Consider the following 16,608-nt stretch of genomic DNA (forward strand, 5'->3'; position numbering starts at 1 on the left):
CTGGTGGTCACAGTGGCTGATTGGAACCTTAGGGAGGAGACTTATAATGGCTCCTAGATCAGACAACTTATATGTGAAAAAGAAGACGACAAAAAACACTCATGCTTGTTCCATTATATTGCTAGTATTATGTTGGTTGCACAGCTGTTGGCATGTACCTATTACCTTTAGAAAGCATCTAGAGATCCCTATCTTTCGATCACAAAGATTATTAAAAAGAGTGCTCATATTCTGAAGAACAGAGATATGCCCCACCTAGGTAATGAAAAACAACAAACAAGCCCTATATGTAATTATAATGAAAACACACAATCTACATCCTGTTGTTTTCAGAAGACGAAGATTTCACAATTGAAGTGGGCATACTCTTTTCACAGCTGCGCATCTCTCTAAAACCAGCTAAATTGCTCCAAGTGAGTAAATGCTTGTTTTTAGCTTTTAAGATTATGTATAGAGTTATTCTGGATGTAGTTTGGGCTTCTGAAATTTGTAGTAACTTGTACTAACTAGATTAACTTTAAATTTTTTATTTTTATTACTTTATATTAAATTGATTAATAATTAGTGATATATAACAGCAACTGAAGGAATTTTATAACTTAGAGACTTTCCACCTGGGAAAGCCAAGGGAAATCATCAAAACCATAAAAAAGCGAAAGTTAGAATATTTTGGACATGTGATGTGACACCTGGAAAATACGGCATACTTCACTTAATCCTCCAGGAAAAGATTGAAGGTAAATGAGGTCCAGGCAAAAGAAGAACATCATGGCTTCAAAATCTAAGGGACTGGTTTGGACAAAAATCAGCAACACTTATTTCATGCAGTTGTTGATAAAAAAATAGGATTGCCAACATGATTGCCAACATCCAATGACGGATATGGGACAAGAAGAAGAAGAGTGGCTATCAAATATTAGAAGTGCTTTTCAGTAATGGACATCTTTTTCCAATACCTTTAGGCGAGATGGGTGGCATGCATAAATAAATTAAAAAACAAAAACAAACAAACAAACAATAAATAAATCCTTCAAGATGGCTCTGTTAGTGGTCATACTGTTGCAGTTCTTTAAAATATCCAGAATCTAAGCTAACTAAACTTGATTTCTGGATATTAGCTTGTTATCTTTTATATGGTAAAGTTTAAAGAGTAGCTTAAGGCAATAATCAAAGTATTTTTTCTTTAAGAAGATTTTAATAGAAATAGAATGAAACAGAAAATACATTTTGTTTTGAATTTCAAATAAAACAGCTGTAGCTGAACTTTCATATGAATATTCTGCTCTATTCTGTCCTGCAATATAAGTCAGAATTGTTTAAATGTTCTAAAAAAAAACCCGGAAATATTTTGATTTCACCCATAGGAAACAATGCTGAGGGCTGGCTCCTGCTCCCTTGTGTTTTACAAGCGGGCCAGAGAAATAAGGGGGATTGTAGTTCATGCATCTGTCACCTTAAGCACAAAACAGAAGTACTGTTGTGGTGCTTGAAATATTTCAAATACCACAATTCAAAATGACCAGATTTTATTCAGTCTTAAAATTCTTGAAAAGTAGACTTTTTCCAGTCAGAATATTTCAAAATTCAGACACACTTCCTTGTAGTAATGTGTACAAACAGTAAGTGGCAGTGTTTTCCAGGAGAGAATGACAAACCTCCAATTTATGTCCGGGATGTGAGGAGTCTGTAGGCGGAGCAAGAAAAATGGGACTGAGCTGTTTCAGTCTTGAATGGGAAAGATTACAGACTTCAGCATTATGCTTCAGCATTTACACATCTATTTTCCAACGCTTCATTCTATACCACTATGACTAAAGAACCATAATGGCATTGTACAGATACAAGCACTTTTGATTTCCAGTGGCTAGAATTGGGAAGGTAGGGAGCAATTCATGTAATCTATGAATAGTGACTAATTACTTATAGGGAGATGTGTTGTGGTATAAATACACTGTTTGCATTCTCCTCAAAATCTCATTGAAATTTTGCTGAAAATTGGGAGTGGAGAACATAAAGCCTTATAGATATTCTCTCTGGCATCTACTGGTCATATTGGCTGGGGGATGCTGGTAATTCAGCTGCATCTGGATGGCTAAACATTCCCCGTTCCTCTGTAAGGAAAATGATGTATTTCTTTAAAGAAATCAGTTTCCTTGCCATGTAGCAGGCCTTTGACATTTTGTTATCACCATCACTTGAGAACAATTATGAACTGGGATCTTTTACTTTTTCTCTGCTGAGCCTGGATATGGGCATTCTTCTGATCAGCAATTTGTTGATGTATCTCTTTTTTTTTCTCTTGGGTAGGCAAGGAACTCTGCTCATGAATTAGTTAAAAACCTCAGCGTGCAAGTGGTCAAAGAAGCAGAACAGCATGAAGGAGAAGGAGACCAGGAAGTGGGCTCAGGTGATACTGAACAAGAGAATAAAAAGTCAGTGGAGGTAATAATTTTAATCAAAAGAATGCTGCACTACAGTTTAAATGTATGCATCCATTGAAGAGCTATTTCCATATCCATCCTCAAGCTATGAGCTCTGCATTAGTCTGGGGGGTGGGGTGGGGGTGGAATTGGATGTGAAACTAATATCATGGCTTCCTCTTTTAAAGAAAATAGAATAATATCCATTTCTAACTTTGCAGGATATTCACATGGTTGCAATCAGAAGCCTGGCTGAATTGACAGCTTATTCCATTGAAATGTTCCACAAAACTGCAGCACTCGTTCTTCATGGACAAAAAGATGATGTGTTGGCTATAAACCGAGCTAAAACCCTTTCCCAGTAAGATTAATCATGCCTGTCTTCTCTATTTCTTTCCCTTCTTCTCAAAAATGTAAAAAGGTAACAAATACCTGGTTCCTGCTAGCCAGTCTTGTTTAGGGCAGTGGAATAAAAGCCCAAAGAATCTCCTTCACTATTCTTTACTTCTGTTTGTCCATATCTAGTATAACACAATACCATGGGCTAATCCAGTACTTGCTATAGGAATTGTACAGGCCTTCTCGTGCTTGCTTGTGTCTCTAAGAGGTTATAGAGTTCTTTCAAGGCACAGTTTGAAGGCTTTCCTTCAGTTGAACCTTCTTATTGCTCTTTAGTAATGGAAGTGATCAGTCAAAATAATGGATGAATGAGATGAGGAAGGGGCATATAGAATGGAGCCTACACTGAAAAACAGCCTGATTTATCTCTAACAGTCAGAGAGTGGCCAGTTCTAACCAGGTTCTGAATCCAAAATTTTGATATGGGAATCAAAGTCTCCATGTCTTACTATCTATCACTGGAAATTAAGAAATGAGTATACCTTTTCCTCATTTATTGATTAGTGTTCCATTCCAAGAGTCATTAAGTGAAATGGTTGCTAAATGAACACGAGAGAGGGACACTACAAAGATCACTGGCTGCTATGCGATTCAGATACAGTTATATTGTACAGTGTCCTGTGCCTGACCCATTTCCCCCCTTTTTTGCCTCCTCCAGAGGCAGAGAGATTAAACAAGCTTTTCTTCCTAAGCTGCTTTTCTTCAGAGCTCAATGCTTCCCCGAAATTTGGTAACCCAAATTAGCCAATTCAGCTCCATGGCCCATTGGTGAAACTGACCAGACCTTAATCAGTTTTACACTGAAGACTTTTCTTGTCAGATGCCCAAAATTTGGTCTTAAATGAGTGCATTGGTTAGAAAATGAATTTTTAATTACCATTTATTGCTGTCATATTTATGAATGATCAGTGAGGTAATTGCTAAATGAGAAGTGGCAGTATATTGTTGGAAATCTACTAGGTATAGGGCTTAAATGCAAAATAAAAAGCAATATACTCTATAATTTTGCTTGATACCAACAATAGGAGAATCATGGGTGAGCAGCTTTCAAGGAAACACCCTCTCAGGTTTCATAGGCATCAGTATTTTAAAAAAAATATTCTTTGTTCCAGGAAAAAAAAGTAATAAAGAACACTAATTGATAAAGAATATTTGTAGCTGTGGGTTTAAATGAGAGGTCCTTGGTACTCTATGAGCTTGGTTGTTTTCTTGCAGACATTTCAATACTCAAACTAGGTAACATCATAGCACAACATAGCATTGATTGTGTTAGCTAGTTTGGGTAATGAAATGTTTGCAAGAAAACAACCAAGATCAGAGAGGACCAAGGAACCCACGAAGAGCATTAAATAAGGCAGGAATCTTGCACCATCCTTTTTTCAACATCTCTCTCAGAAAGTATGTCAATTTGAGAACCTTGCGGAAAGAATTTACTGTGATTAGAAGCTAAACCTGTCCTCAGCACCTTTTTTTCTTTCTTTTTTCCATACAGAGCTAAAGGAACTATTTGCAAGTTAATTGGAATCTGTGTTTTCATATCCCTTCAAACCACCAAGAACCTGCTTTAGAAAGGCTTGACTTTCTATTCATGTATTTTTCAAATCAGCTCATAGCAGACAAACCAGAGCATACCCCTAGTAGGTTCCCAGGCATACTAGTTGCAAATTATGCAGGGTATTTAGAGACTGCCTGACTGAAAGCTTATAGATCATCCTTAGTGCTGTACATGGTAAAATAAATGAAAAAGATATATATTTTATTTATGATGTATTGTTCTTTTGTTTTAGAATGACCATTATGCTGTGCAAAGAATTATCATCTCTCTCTAAAGAATTTGCCACATGCTTAACAACTGCAGGGGTAAGATGATCTATGATGTCTAGTGGTAAAAAGTTTTTCATGAGAAAATAGAAAGATTCAGCCTACAGGACACATATTACTGTTTTAGTTTTATGCTATTTTTAAAGAAGGGTGTCCTGCCATTTCCTGTAACTGCTACTATCAGAAAAGTATTTTACTTCGCTTTACTAGTAAGACGTTAGAGTTTACCATTTTTAAAGGATTTCCCCCCCCAGATAAATCAGAAATGGTTACTAAGGTTGGACTTTTTCATAGATTTCTTCATATCAGTTGTTTTCTCTATTTTGATTTAGATGCTCACATTACTAATATGAGAGGATCCATGCCAGATATTTAGCATCATTTCTACCTTGGCTCTGAATGCTATACATATTCATTTCAGTAGCATGGGGAATAAATTATCTAACTGATCAAAAATCAAAGGTTTTGGTATAGTTTTAGATATACGCAGCCTGTATTCTCTTTAAAAAATTTCTTTTTTTTCTGGCTTGGTTTTTAAATGCAACTTAATAATATGTCCAATTTTTTCAGGTGGAAGAGAAGGCTGATGTGCTCAACCCTTTAATCACAGGAGTGTTTTTGGAGGTCAGTTAAATATACAAATGCTTGCAAGGGATGGATTCTGAAAAAAACATTTTCACAACTGGCCTAATATACCTGTGAAACTAATACAGGTAGTCCTTGACATAACTACAATTGAGCCCAAAATATCTGTTGCTAAGCAAGATAGTTGTTAAGTAAGTTATGACATTTTTTGCTACAGTTATAAAGCAAATCGGGCTTCTCCAATTAAATTGGGAAGGTTATAAATACTGATCACATGGTCCCGGGACAGAGTAATTGCCATAAATACATGCCAGTAGCCAAGCACCCAAATTTTGATCAGGTGACCATGGGGATGCTGCAATGGTTGTAAGTGTGAAAACTGGTCATAAATAACATTTTTTCGCTGCCATTGTTACTTTATATGGTCACTTAATAAAAGATGATTAGCTGAGAACTGCCTGTATTTGGTTCATAGTACTTTTTTCTGAACTTTTATTGTGTAGAGAGAAGGAGAGTACATAAAATGGCCAATGTTTTGGGATGTTCTTTTTCTCAGGACAAAAACAATCCTATCCAACTTGAGATGAACAAATTGAAGAAATAAAACATTTGAAACATCACACTTTGTTCTGAGTTTATAACACAGTTTAGGTTAGAACTGATCCACTTCAGAATTCTCTTCTGTGATTGGAACAATTCGTGTTTGCTGCTTAAAACAATCACATTTTATTTTGAACTCAGACAAATGTCCATGTGATTTGGACTTTGTGCTCAAACATTCAAAATGGCAGTTCAGAGTTGAAACACTGCAAATTCCTATTAAAATATGATAGTGTCACATGTTTTACTGCCCTAGATACTAAGGATTATGAGCAAACACTTTCTTCATACCATAACCTTATTCAGATTAAATATGTAACAATGAAGATTAATGTTCCATTCTGCAATATCTATCCAACTGACAAAATATATAATTAATTCCCATAGATTAGAACAAAACTGAAATAATGTAAAAACAGATGGATGGCTTTTAAGTGAATATGGAACAACTTGTTCATGTAATATGCCCAGGTCCTAATCAAATTACTTATATATCTATTCTTCACTATTTATTTTACTAAAGCAATTAATTAGAGACATATGCCAGTCAAACTCTGATCTTTAGAATGTATGAATGTTCTTTATTCATATGACAAACCTTTTCATTCTTTTTTAAAGGCTTCTAACAGTGCCTCCTATATCCAAGATGCCTTCCAACTACTTTTGCCAGTGCTGCAGATCTCGCATATCCAGACTCAGAAAGAATTATCTCAGCAATAAATCAAAGTCTGACTGACTTGGAACATCACTTCCAATGGCCCTGAATGGAAGTTCCAGAAGAAAATGAGAAAGCATCTTAATATAAATTAAGACAGATGTGATTTACCACTGACCAGAATAAGATGCTGAAAGGCCATGATGCACCTCGGTAGATAAGACCTATAGGCAGCATAGGAAGTTTGTAATGCAATTTATTTGTGTCATTTTGCTGGATAATGTTCTGTCTGCTTCTGCTCTTTAGACCCTCTGCATTATGTTCCTTGAGATTAGAGCATTATGAAGGAAAGACTTTTAGTGCAAGGGACACATAGCATAACAATTCATGGCATGAGACCTTAGATTATTGGAGTCAGTAACTGCTGCAAACTTGCATTATACTCACATTGAAATACTATTTTAAGTAAAATGCCTAGCACTCCAAATACTGAGAAAATTTGTTTCAGGACATGTGAGTGTTTTTTCAACTGTCTATTCTAAGATCTGGAGATCCCAAAGGGAAAAAAAAAACCCCGCTAAGGTTGCAGCTAAGGTTATTTGAAAGGAGAAAAGGGGCATTTATATATCTTGACTTGCTCCCCATTAAACATGATTATGTTTCAGGTGTGAAAAGGTTTTAGACAAATCTGATCTTTTATTGTTGTACACTCTCTACTAGTGCTAGTTTAGAGATTTGGGTTGTTGTTTTTTTAAAGAAAAACTTTTACATAATAGCATTTGACGTTTAAATAAACATATTTTGCTAGACCTCATTTAGTCAATAGATTTTCAGTGTCCTACTTCCTTAGCAGTAAATAAAAGGAGCCAGAAGGAGATGACATGATTTGAAGAAAAGTAAGGCTTTTGGCAAATGCTCTGAGATAAGATGGCCAACCTATAAATTTTATAAATAAATAAAATGAAGCTGTCAAGGGAAGCTTACAACTTGGATGCAGCATCTTTTTCCCCTTTAGCCCTATTTCATGACTCTGGATACTTCTATGAAAATAATTTTTGAGGTTCTGGAACTTTGCCTGAATTCCCAAATTGTGATTTAATTCTTCATATCATAACTCCAAAGACTTTAGAGTACAGTTTCCTCTTGTCTTTTTGGTCCAGTTGTTACTTGTACAATTTTGTCTTGTTCCATAATGTATATGTTTACTTGTTCCTTCCTAGAATCTGCTCAGGGAAATTCTACCAACTTTTATGTTTTGAACAAGCAGCTTGCTATGATTACAGTGACTCAATATCACTTCAGCAAAGAAACAAAAAATGAATTGCAACTTGTTTTACTTTAGTGAATGGCCTTGCTTTTGCCTTTATTAGCATGTCTTTGTTCTAATTCCGATTCTGAATTTCCATCTGGTTGCTTGATGGTCTTAGAGTTAGTAAATTACGTTATTACCATATTATAGCATTAGCAAGGCATATTGAAATAATGCATCACATACATGTGTGTATGGGTTTATAAGTGTGCATATGTGTGTGTGCATTTATAAATATATAAACATATATACATACACAAACGCACACACACACGGTAAAAATACCCAGTAACTTTACAAACATTAGGTTTTTTTAGATAGTTTAATTTCTAGCAAAAAATCTATTTTATCTATTCTAAATATGAATATGTACTATATTGTATACAGAGAATAAATGTCTTATGATGCAATAAGGAAATGGCTGCTTTATTAAATAGGTTGCCCATTGAATACATACAGTTATTAATGTTCAGGTGAACAAATCAATATTTTGCCATGTGCTGCTTTCATTTTTTGCTTATTCTTGTATAGAAGAAATCTGCATTGTTTCAAAATAGTGGGAGTGATAGCATACTTGGTGAATATACAGTATATTGCGAAGAATACATGCATTTTGTTTGTCTATCTGTAAAGATTATGCTTAAACTTAATATGCAGATTCCATCATATTGTTTTACTGTAATAGAAGAGAATAGCTGTCTGTTCAAATGGAACAATTGCGCATTTTCTCATACATGATATTCTTCCGACTAAAATCAGAATTCCGATTTTTCATTCCCCCCCCTTCCCCCCCTTCTTCTCCTCCTTCCCCTCCCCTCGGAGGCCCCCTGAGTCAGGAGCAGGGAAGCAGCTGCCCAGCTCCGGAGCTGATCCACACCACTGGCTGGAAAGGAAGGGTGTGTATGTGTTGGTGTTGTGTGTGCGATTTCTTGGCACGCGGTGCAGGGTCTCTTTTGGCCAGCCCCGAAAGAGCGTGCGCGGGGCGGGCGGTGGAGACACAGGAGCAAATGCGGGAAGGAAGCGAACCTTGTTGCAAAGTTTTGCCTCTTTCCCTTTCTTTTTCTTCTAATGGAGTGTGTCTCCCCCACCCCCCAGATAAGTGTGACTTCGTTTTGAATGGTCAGAGCTATTCAGCTAAGGTGCAAGGATGACTGTATGTTGCCACCCAATCCTCATTCTTTCCCCCTGGACATTCCCGCTGGATCTCCGCGTTTATTCCTCGAGATTTATTTAACTGGGAGGGAGGCGCTGGATTACCCGGCGCCCTTTGGCTTCGGGAGATAAGCGCTACAAGGAGGCGAGAGCTCAGGACCTCGCGCTCTTTGGCGGGAAGCGATGATGGTGCTTCTGTCCGGGGTTAGGAAAGCGGACGAGCCGAACAGCGGCTTGGCTACCTACCTTGCGAGGCAGGGGAAGGCGGGAGAAGGGAAGAAGACGGGGGTGGCATGGGGCAGGAGGGAGGTTTCCCGGGGATGCAGAGGTGTGGAAAGAGCCAGACGGCTGCAGCTCCCTCCGGAGAGCGAAAGCAATGTTCATTTACCGGAAAATTCCCCTGCGGGAAGTCGTGCGGAGGGGAAAAAAAAGAGCTTGGAGCGGCGACTGGAACCGGAGCTCCCTTGATTAACAATTCTGAATTTTTTTTTCCCTTTCTTTTTTTACTCCCTTCCCGCCGTTGATAATTAGGATCCGGTGCCTCCATAATTACATTCTCATAGTTATTTGTCAGTGCAAATAACATTAACAAGTTTGGATTATACAGAATAAAAACAACTCTAAGGAAATAGTGCAAGCCAAATTCTCAACTCTAAGACAATTGTTAGGGATCCTGTGGTTGCAACACAAGTAAGGGTTGAACTGAGTGAACTTTTAAGTCTTTTTTTTAAAAAAATGAATAATTCTGTATCAAAAAATGAAAAAACTCATCACTTATTTAAATAACTGCTCAAAAACAATATAATTAAATTGGTTTTATGAAGTAGACTTGAGCAAGCAGAACAAAATGTAGCAGGAGAAGCCAATTGCACAAATTATTATAGCAATAATTGCAAGACCAAAAGAGGCACAAGTTGCCCACTTCAAACATATGCTAACAGCATGATCATCAGTCTCTATCTTGGCTTCTGGCAACACTTGTTCATGGCTGAAAGTGGGCAGCAATCCTTTCAAACCTGGTCTTTGGCATATTGGATATGTAAATTTTACTACTAAAAATGAAGGCCAACTGTGAACCATGATTATTCTTTTTAAAAAATGGAAAGCAGCTCTGGGATGTGTTCCAAATATGCTTTTTAAGAGGCAAGTGTTCTGAGTGTCCCAAAGGTGCGTTTCAACAGGCAACTGGAATTTCTTGGGTTTCCCCCCACCCCCCTTGAAAATGTTTTACTGCTCATCCAAGAAGTTTCTTCAGTTCTCAAGAAGCTTCTTGGATGAGAAGAGAAACTTTTTCAAGGAAAAAAACCCCAATCAAATCCAGTTGCCTTTTGAAAAGCACCTTTGGGGCAACCATGACCTGAATGATTAAGAATCTTCATGGATGCTCTGGGAAATTGATGGATAAATGCTCATAAAACAACATAATTCTAATATCATTGGGCTTTTACTATTTATACTTTTATTTTCACCTTATTCATTCTACAAAAGTATACACTGGTTCTCAATTATTATACTATTCTTTATTTATACTATGAATCGAACACTTCAAGCATGGCTTAATTTGGAATACTAATATGATCAATCATGTAGTTATGTCGGTGGGATTCAAATTTTTGTACTGCTGGTTCTGTGGGTGTGGCTTGGTGGGTGTGGCAGGGGAAGGATACTGTAAAATCTCTAGTCAGAGGTGGTATTTGCTGGTTCTCAGAACTACTCAAAATTTCGGCTACTGGTTCTCCAGAACTGGTAAGAACCTGCTGAATGTCACCTCTGAGTTATATAAGACATTGATTATTATTTACTCCAGAAAGCCTACTCTGCTCTCAATGTGATATGTAACTTTGCACATGTATATATTCCTGTAGATATCTTCAAGACACTTCTTCAGGACTGACTCAACTCAGTGGAATTCTTATCTCTGTGGAAGAATCTCAGTTACAAAATCAATTGCTTTCAAGATATGTGTGTAGAAATGTTTTACTTGTTAAGTCTTGCTGACATTTTGAATGATTGCTGAAATTAACATACCCTCCTCACTTGACCAATCAAGTAACCTCTCTGTTGTTTTCTTTCTTGTCTGGTCAAATCTCTTAGGAAAAAAAAGGAAGGTAAAATTAGAATAGTGAATGAGACATTTGGGAAAATACTACTACTTCTCAAATCAATCTACCGTATATACTCGAGTATAAGTCGACCCGAATATAAGCCGAGGCACCTAATTCTACACAAAAAACTGGGAAAACTTATTGACTCGAGTATAAGCCGAGGGTGGGAAATGCAGCAGCTACTGGTAAATTTCAAAAATAAAAATAATTAATTTGGGAAGCGATCTCACTATCATGAAAGGTTTAATTGATTCACTAACCCAAAAAAGAAGATGATGATGACAGCGGAGGCAGGAGTCACTCTCTTCCCCTCCTCGGAGGCCCCTGAGTCAGGAGTCACTACCGCCGGCGCGGCCCCAGTCCCGCCGCCTCGGGAAGGGAAAGGCAAAGCGCTTTTTGCCTTTCCCTTCCTGGCTGGGGCTGTTGGGAGTCGCTGCCGCCGGAGGCCGCGACTCCACACCATTTTTTTTCAGAGGGAATCTGACTCGAGTATAAGCGAGGGGGATTTTTCAGCACAAAAAATGGGCTGAAAAACTAGGCTTATACTCGAGTATATACAGTATATTCAGTTTTGAGTGAAAACTATTTTGGTCACATTGTAAAAAGCAAATAAGGTGTGACTTTAGGTGTTATGAAGGAACATGATAAATCATAACTGAAGTTGTGATTATGAATATTATTATATATTAGTCCAAAAGAGGCATTGCTGGATTTTTTTCCCTTAGATGTTAAAATAATTTAGGCAATTTTTAATATGATGCACTTGATAAGTTCTTGGTCAACTTATTGTGCTTCACTGTAAATTCTACATTGAATTATTCTCAATGAGATTATACGATTTAATAGCCATTTGTGAAGTAAGTTGGTCAAATAAAGACAACCTGTTGGACAATCAGGCCTGACAAAACTGGCTGGAATAATCAGGATTTAAGAATGAAGTTAGTCTGAGCATACTGCCCATTCATTTTATGTGGGACGTATAACCCCGGTGCTGGCTGGAACCAGTTTTTCTTCTTTCCCAGATCATAAAAGGGGAGGAATCTCCGTGGCAGGAGCTACACTTCTGCTAATGAAGTCTGCATTGAAAGGTTTGCTTCTCTTTCCACTTCCTCAGGTGAGAGAGCTTTCATGTATACTGTACCTTTCTGTCTTTTCTGTGAATGATTTTTTTTCAACCCAGCTGGCTTTATAGATAGAAGGCACTTTAGAAGACCGCATCTTGATTGGGACTGGATTCTGCATGAATCAGAGTGAAAATATTTTGTTTTGATGTTTAATCTCTTCAGCTTTCAGGAGAGCAAGCAATGATTTCAGTAATGCTTAAAACTCAGGAAGAGCAAGACCATAGGAGAAATCAATGTTATGGCTTGCCAAATTTTATTTGGTACATGAATAGTGGTTATGAAAACTCATGCAGTTTATAAATCTGTAGTAGCGGTATGAGTGCTTATTTGCTCCACAATTAAGGAAGATGAATAAGGAACCAAACTCTTCCCATTAATGTCTCATAATTAGAGAATCTTATTTATCATATTTGAATTTTATGCATAAACAACCTAAGCATAGAGAACCTATACAAATTCTCTGTATTGTTTGTAATGGGGCTGAAAATGGGTGAGGTCAAAGAAACTGGTGAAACCAGATTCTTAAACAGAGGTTTTGAAATCTGATAGTTTTGTTTATCTAGTCTTCTAAAGCAAGACTTGTGAGTTCTTTTTTTAAGTCACTCTATGTTTATTTCACGTCAAGAATTTTGGTATCTTCTTTAGAGACAAAAAATAAGTCCATAACCATTTTTACTCCTTTTATCCTAGGTATCTTCCCGTCCTTCTTAGATACATCTTAATTTAATACTGATCTGACCTAAGAAACTTAGTGTCAAGCCTTGACAAATTAATTGTATATTTTGTAATAACTGTACTTTTACCGAACAATGTCTTCAATTTTAAAAGGTAGGTTCCCTTTTTTTCATTTGGAAAAAGAAAATGAAAGAAAACAAATCAATCTAGGAGTCTATTTGTGTCATATGAGATGTAAATAAACAATCCTTTTATTTCTTAGCACTGATACTGAATTTTATTGTGTTTTTGTCTTCCCTTGCATTCTATATATGTAACTATGCATGAACTACTATATGATATGCTGAAAATGGGCAGTTGTTAATGTGAATGTTTCTAAAGAATAAAAATAGCATCATTATTCAGTGGGAGTTTTCAGTTTTGAATTCCTCAGTTCCTTCCTATCTCACTTGAGCTAGTTCTATATCTTATAATCTTTGGAGACCCATATAATTTGATTTGGAACTCATCTTCTATTTTCTTGTCTTATTCAGAGGGTAATTTTTTTTCTTTGTTTTAGTTTTGTGTTTCATTTTGTTGTATCTCTATTTTTCTACTGATAAGCTGGTTTCAACATTCTTCCCAAATCATTAGCAAAAGACACTACTTTCAGTAGACATTTAGTCTCCATCAGAATACTGTAATTTCTTTGCAGATGAAAAAACAAAGTTAATCATTAAACTGGACTTCAGCAATTAACAGATAATAGAGCAATAGTAGTAAAGGTTAAACAGTAGTCACCTTAGTTTTATTCACTGATTTCATGGTCCAGTGATATAAATCCTATGTTTTTTCATCATTTCATCCATTTTTGTTCTTTCCCAAGGAAGGATTGTGGAAATTTCAAGGATAAAATATGGGTGTCTTTTACGTGTCTAGAAAGTCCCATAAATATACAAAGTAATACTTTGTCGCACCTTTTTTGAGGTTCTGTTCCTTTATTTTTTAAATTTAATTTTTGTTACTATAATATCTCAGAATGGATAGACTTCTAAGCACAAGTTCTTAGAGAAAGCGAGGTTCTTAGAGAAAATGAGAATCTTAGAGAAAGTGAGGTGTAATCTATTCTATATGAAATAAGCTTATCCTCAGTATAAAAAAGTAATGAGGTTCACAAACCCAACCCACCAATCAACCAACAAAATGTGCTGGAGACAAAGATACAGTTACATTTGACTTTTTGGAGCCTCTGGTAATTTACTTCTTATAACAGATTAACTTCTGTTCTACTAGTTTCTTTTTGCTTTTAATCTAGATCCTTATAGAAAAACAAAACGAAGAATGGATTTTGTCCCTGTTAACATTTTAGTTTTTATATTATTTATTCATTTAACTTACATGCCACTCCATTAACGCTAAGTGTCTTACAAGTTTAATATAATAGGATTAAAAACCTAAACCAATTAATACAACAATAACCAATCAATCTGATGAGCCACCATGACTTTGGGGGCCTTTGCGCACATTTGTCTTATGCACCAATTTTGCTCTTTCCGTCCTGGGCTGGGAAGCTTTGATCATAGTAACTCTGCACCACGGACACTTGTCATTTGGATTCTTGCCATCTGCTTATCTGGGGCTGCCCCAGAATTTACAATTGGTTCTGAATGCAGCAGTATGCAGTGTTGGGCATCTCTAAGTTTGATCATATTATACACCTGTTATACCAGTTACCCTGCATTGGTTCCTAGTTATCTTCTGTGTACAATTCAAAGTGCTGGTTATTATGTTCAAAGCTCTGTATGGCATGGGACCAGGATATCTTTGGGACCACCTCTCCCTGAGAACATCTGCCCGCCCCACCAGAATTGATAAGTTGGGCATGCTTCCCTTAAACATTGCCATCTTGTGGGTCCTCAGAAGTTTGCCTTTTCTGTGGCAGCCTCTGCATGTGGAACACCCACCTCACTGAGATTTGAAAGGCCCCTATTCTTCCATCTTTTTGGAGAACACTTAAAACCTGGCTCGCCTCAGGCATCGGGGTGGAATAAGAATACAGGTGCATCAGAGAAGTGTGGTTATGGTGCCAGGTTTTTCTGTTTTAGTTTTATTGCTATTGGTTGTTACTGTTTGTATTGTTTAAATTATTTTTAGTTAACAAATAATCAGAATTGGAAGGGACCTTGTAGGTCATTTAGTCCAACCCCCTGCCCAAGCGGGAGACCCTACACCATTTCTGACAGATGGCAGTCCAATCTCTCCTTGAAAGTCTCAAGTGATGGCACTCCCAGAACTTCTGAGGGCAACTTCTGTTCCATTGGTTGATTGTTCTCACTGTCAGAAAGTTTCTCCTTATTTCCAGGTCAAATCTCTCCTTGTTCAGTTTCCATCCATTATTCCTTGTCTGGCCTACAGGCGCTTTAGAAAATAGCTTGACCCCTTCCTCTCTGTGGCAGCCCCTCAGATATTGGAAGACTGCTATCATGTCGCCCCTGGTCCTTCTCTTTACTAGACTAGCCAAGCCCAGTTCCTCCAGTCCCCTAATCATCCTGGTTGCTCTTCTCTGTACTTTTTCTAGAGTCTCAACATTTTTATAGTGTGGTGACTAAAACTGGATGGAGTACTCTAGGTGTGGTCTTATTAAGGCTTTATAGAGTGGTATTAGTACTTCCCTTGATCTTGATTGTATCCCTCTGTTAATACAATTTAGGATTGCATTAGCTTTTTTGGCTGCTGCTGTACACTGCTGGCTCATATTTAGCTGGTTGTCCACTAAGACTCCAAGATCCCTCTCACAGTTATTGCTATTGAGCCTGGTTTCACCCAGTCTATATGTGTACTTTTGGTTTTTCTTGCCTAAGTGTAGGACTGTTGTTTCAAGATGAGCACAAATATTTACAAATATTTTATACAATACATACAAACATTTCAAATACATACATAAATTTGCAGTAGGTTAATCTATAGACCCATGGAATACCTTTCTGTAGAGCTATGTTATTACACTCTATGCTCTCTTTCTTGGAGAGAGACCATTGAATATCCAGGAAGTAAATAATTCTAATGAGAAGGATCTCATTAGAGGTAGCCTTCCTTTAGTACTGGGACCTTCAGCAAACCCTCTTTCCTGCCAGTTGAGTATATTCTACTCAGGATAAGGGTACTCAGAGATATTCAGAGTCTGACCATAAAACCACATGCTGCTTTCATGCTGAATATACAGTAGCTTAGCCAAACTTGGCCAAGTTCTTGCTTGCTCCTCTTTCATGGTTCAGCAGGTTTACTTAACTTTGACATTTGGAATAGAAGTCATTCTAGAAGGTAAGGACTTTTGAGATAAGTTCAGCTACATAGTTAATAATACTGAATGCCTTTCATACACCAGTTTCAGGGCTGTGTCTTTATTAGGTAGAATGACTTATGCCATATTTTCCACCTAGACTAGTCTCCAATGTAGTGTAAATTTCCCATTTATAAGTCCATGGAAATAGGGACTGTGGTCCTTTAAAAACCCTATCTGTATGTACTTTAAAGCTATTTTAATGCATGAGATTATATTGTACCTGGAGAAAGCATTGTCCTTCAATATAATAATGATTTTGTGCAATGCTGGGCCTAACTAGAGATCTTAGATAAAGCTTATTTTTCCATCAAAGAGTAATCTTTTTTTCATTTCAATTGCCACTAACCTGTTTCCCACAAGCAATAGTTACATCTACCAAATTAATCATAGTTGGTGGTCTTCTGTCCTCAAAGCTTTCCCTTGAGCTGTATCCGTCCTATG

General features: G+C 37.0%; 1 protein-coding gene across 3 annotated transcripts in view; it reads left to right on the forward strand.

Annotated features, from left to right (window-relative positions):
- Positions 1-16,608, forward strand: part of FAM114A2 (family with sequence similarity 114 member A2) — a 39,819-nt gene that overhangs the window by 9,954 nt on the left and 13,257 nt on the right. For 2 of the 3 annotated variants that reach the window (XM_026685809.2, XM_026685801.2), the window contains exons 10-17: positions 334-413; positions 2,308-2,442; positions 2,642-2,781; positions 4,607-4,679; positions 5,211-5,264; positions 6,444-8,685; positions 12,069-12,160; positions 12,861-12,998. In XM_026685809.2, the coding sequence (XP_026541594.2) occupies positions 334-413; positions 2,308-2,442; positions 2,642-2,781; positions 4,607-4,679; positions 5,211-5,264; positions 6,444-6,545 (584 nt within the window). In that variant the 3' untranslated portion in view covers positions 6,546-8,685; positions 12,069-12,160; positions 12,861-12,998. Of the gene's footprint in view, positions 1-333; positions 414-2,307; positions 2,443-2,641; positions 2,782-4,606; positions 4,680-5,210; positions 5,265-6,443; positions 8,686-10,806; positions 10,904-12,068; positions 12,161-12,860; positions 12,999-16,608 lie in introns of all 3 variants that reach the window. The other variant, XM_087955115.1, reaches the window with a different exon arrangement.

Source organism: Notechis scutatus, chromosome 2 (assembly GCF_049901735.1).
Source record: "Notechis scutatus isolate UNSWTSFEM ecotype Mainland chromosome 2, rNotScu1.2, whole genome shotgun sequence".
NCBI lineage: Eukaryota > Metazoa > Chordata > Lepidosauria > Squamata > Elapidae > Notechis > Notechis scutatus.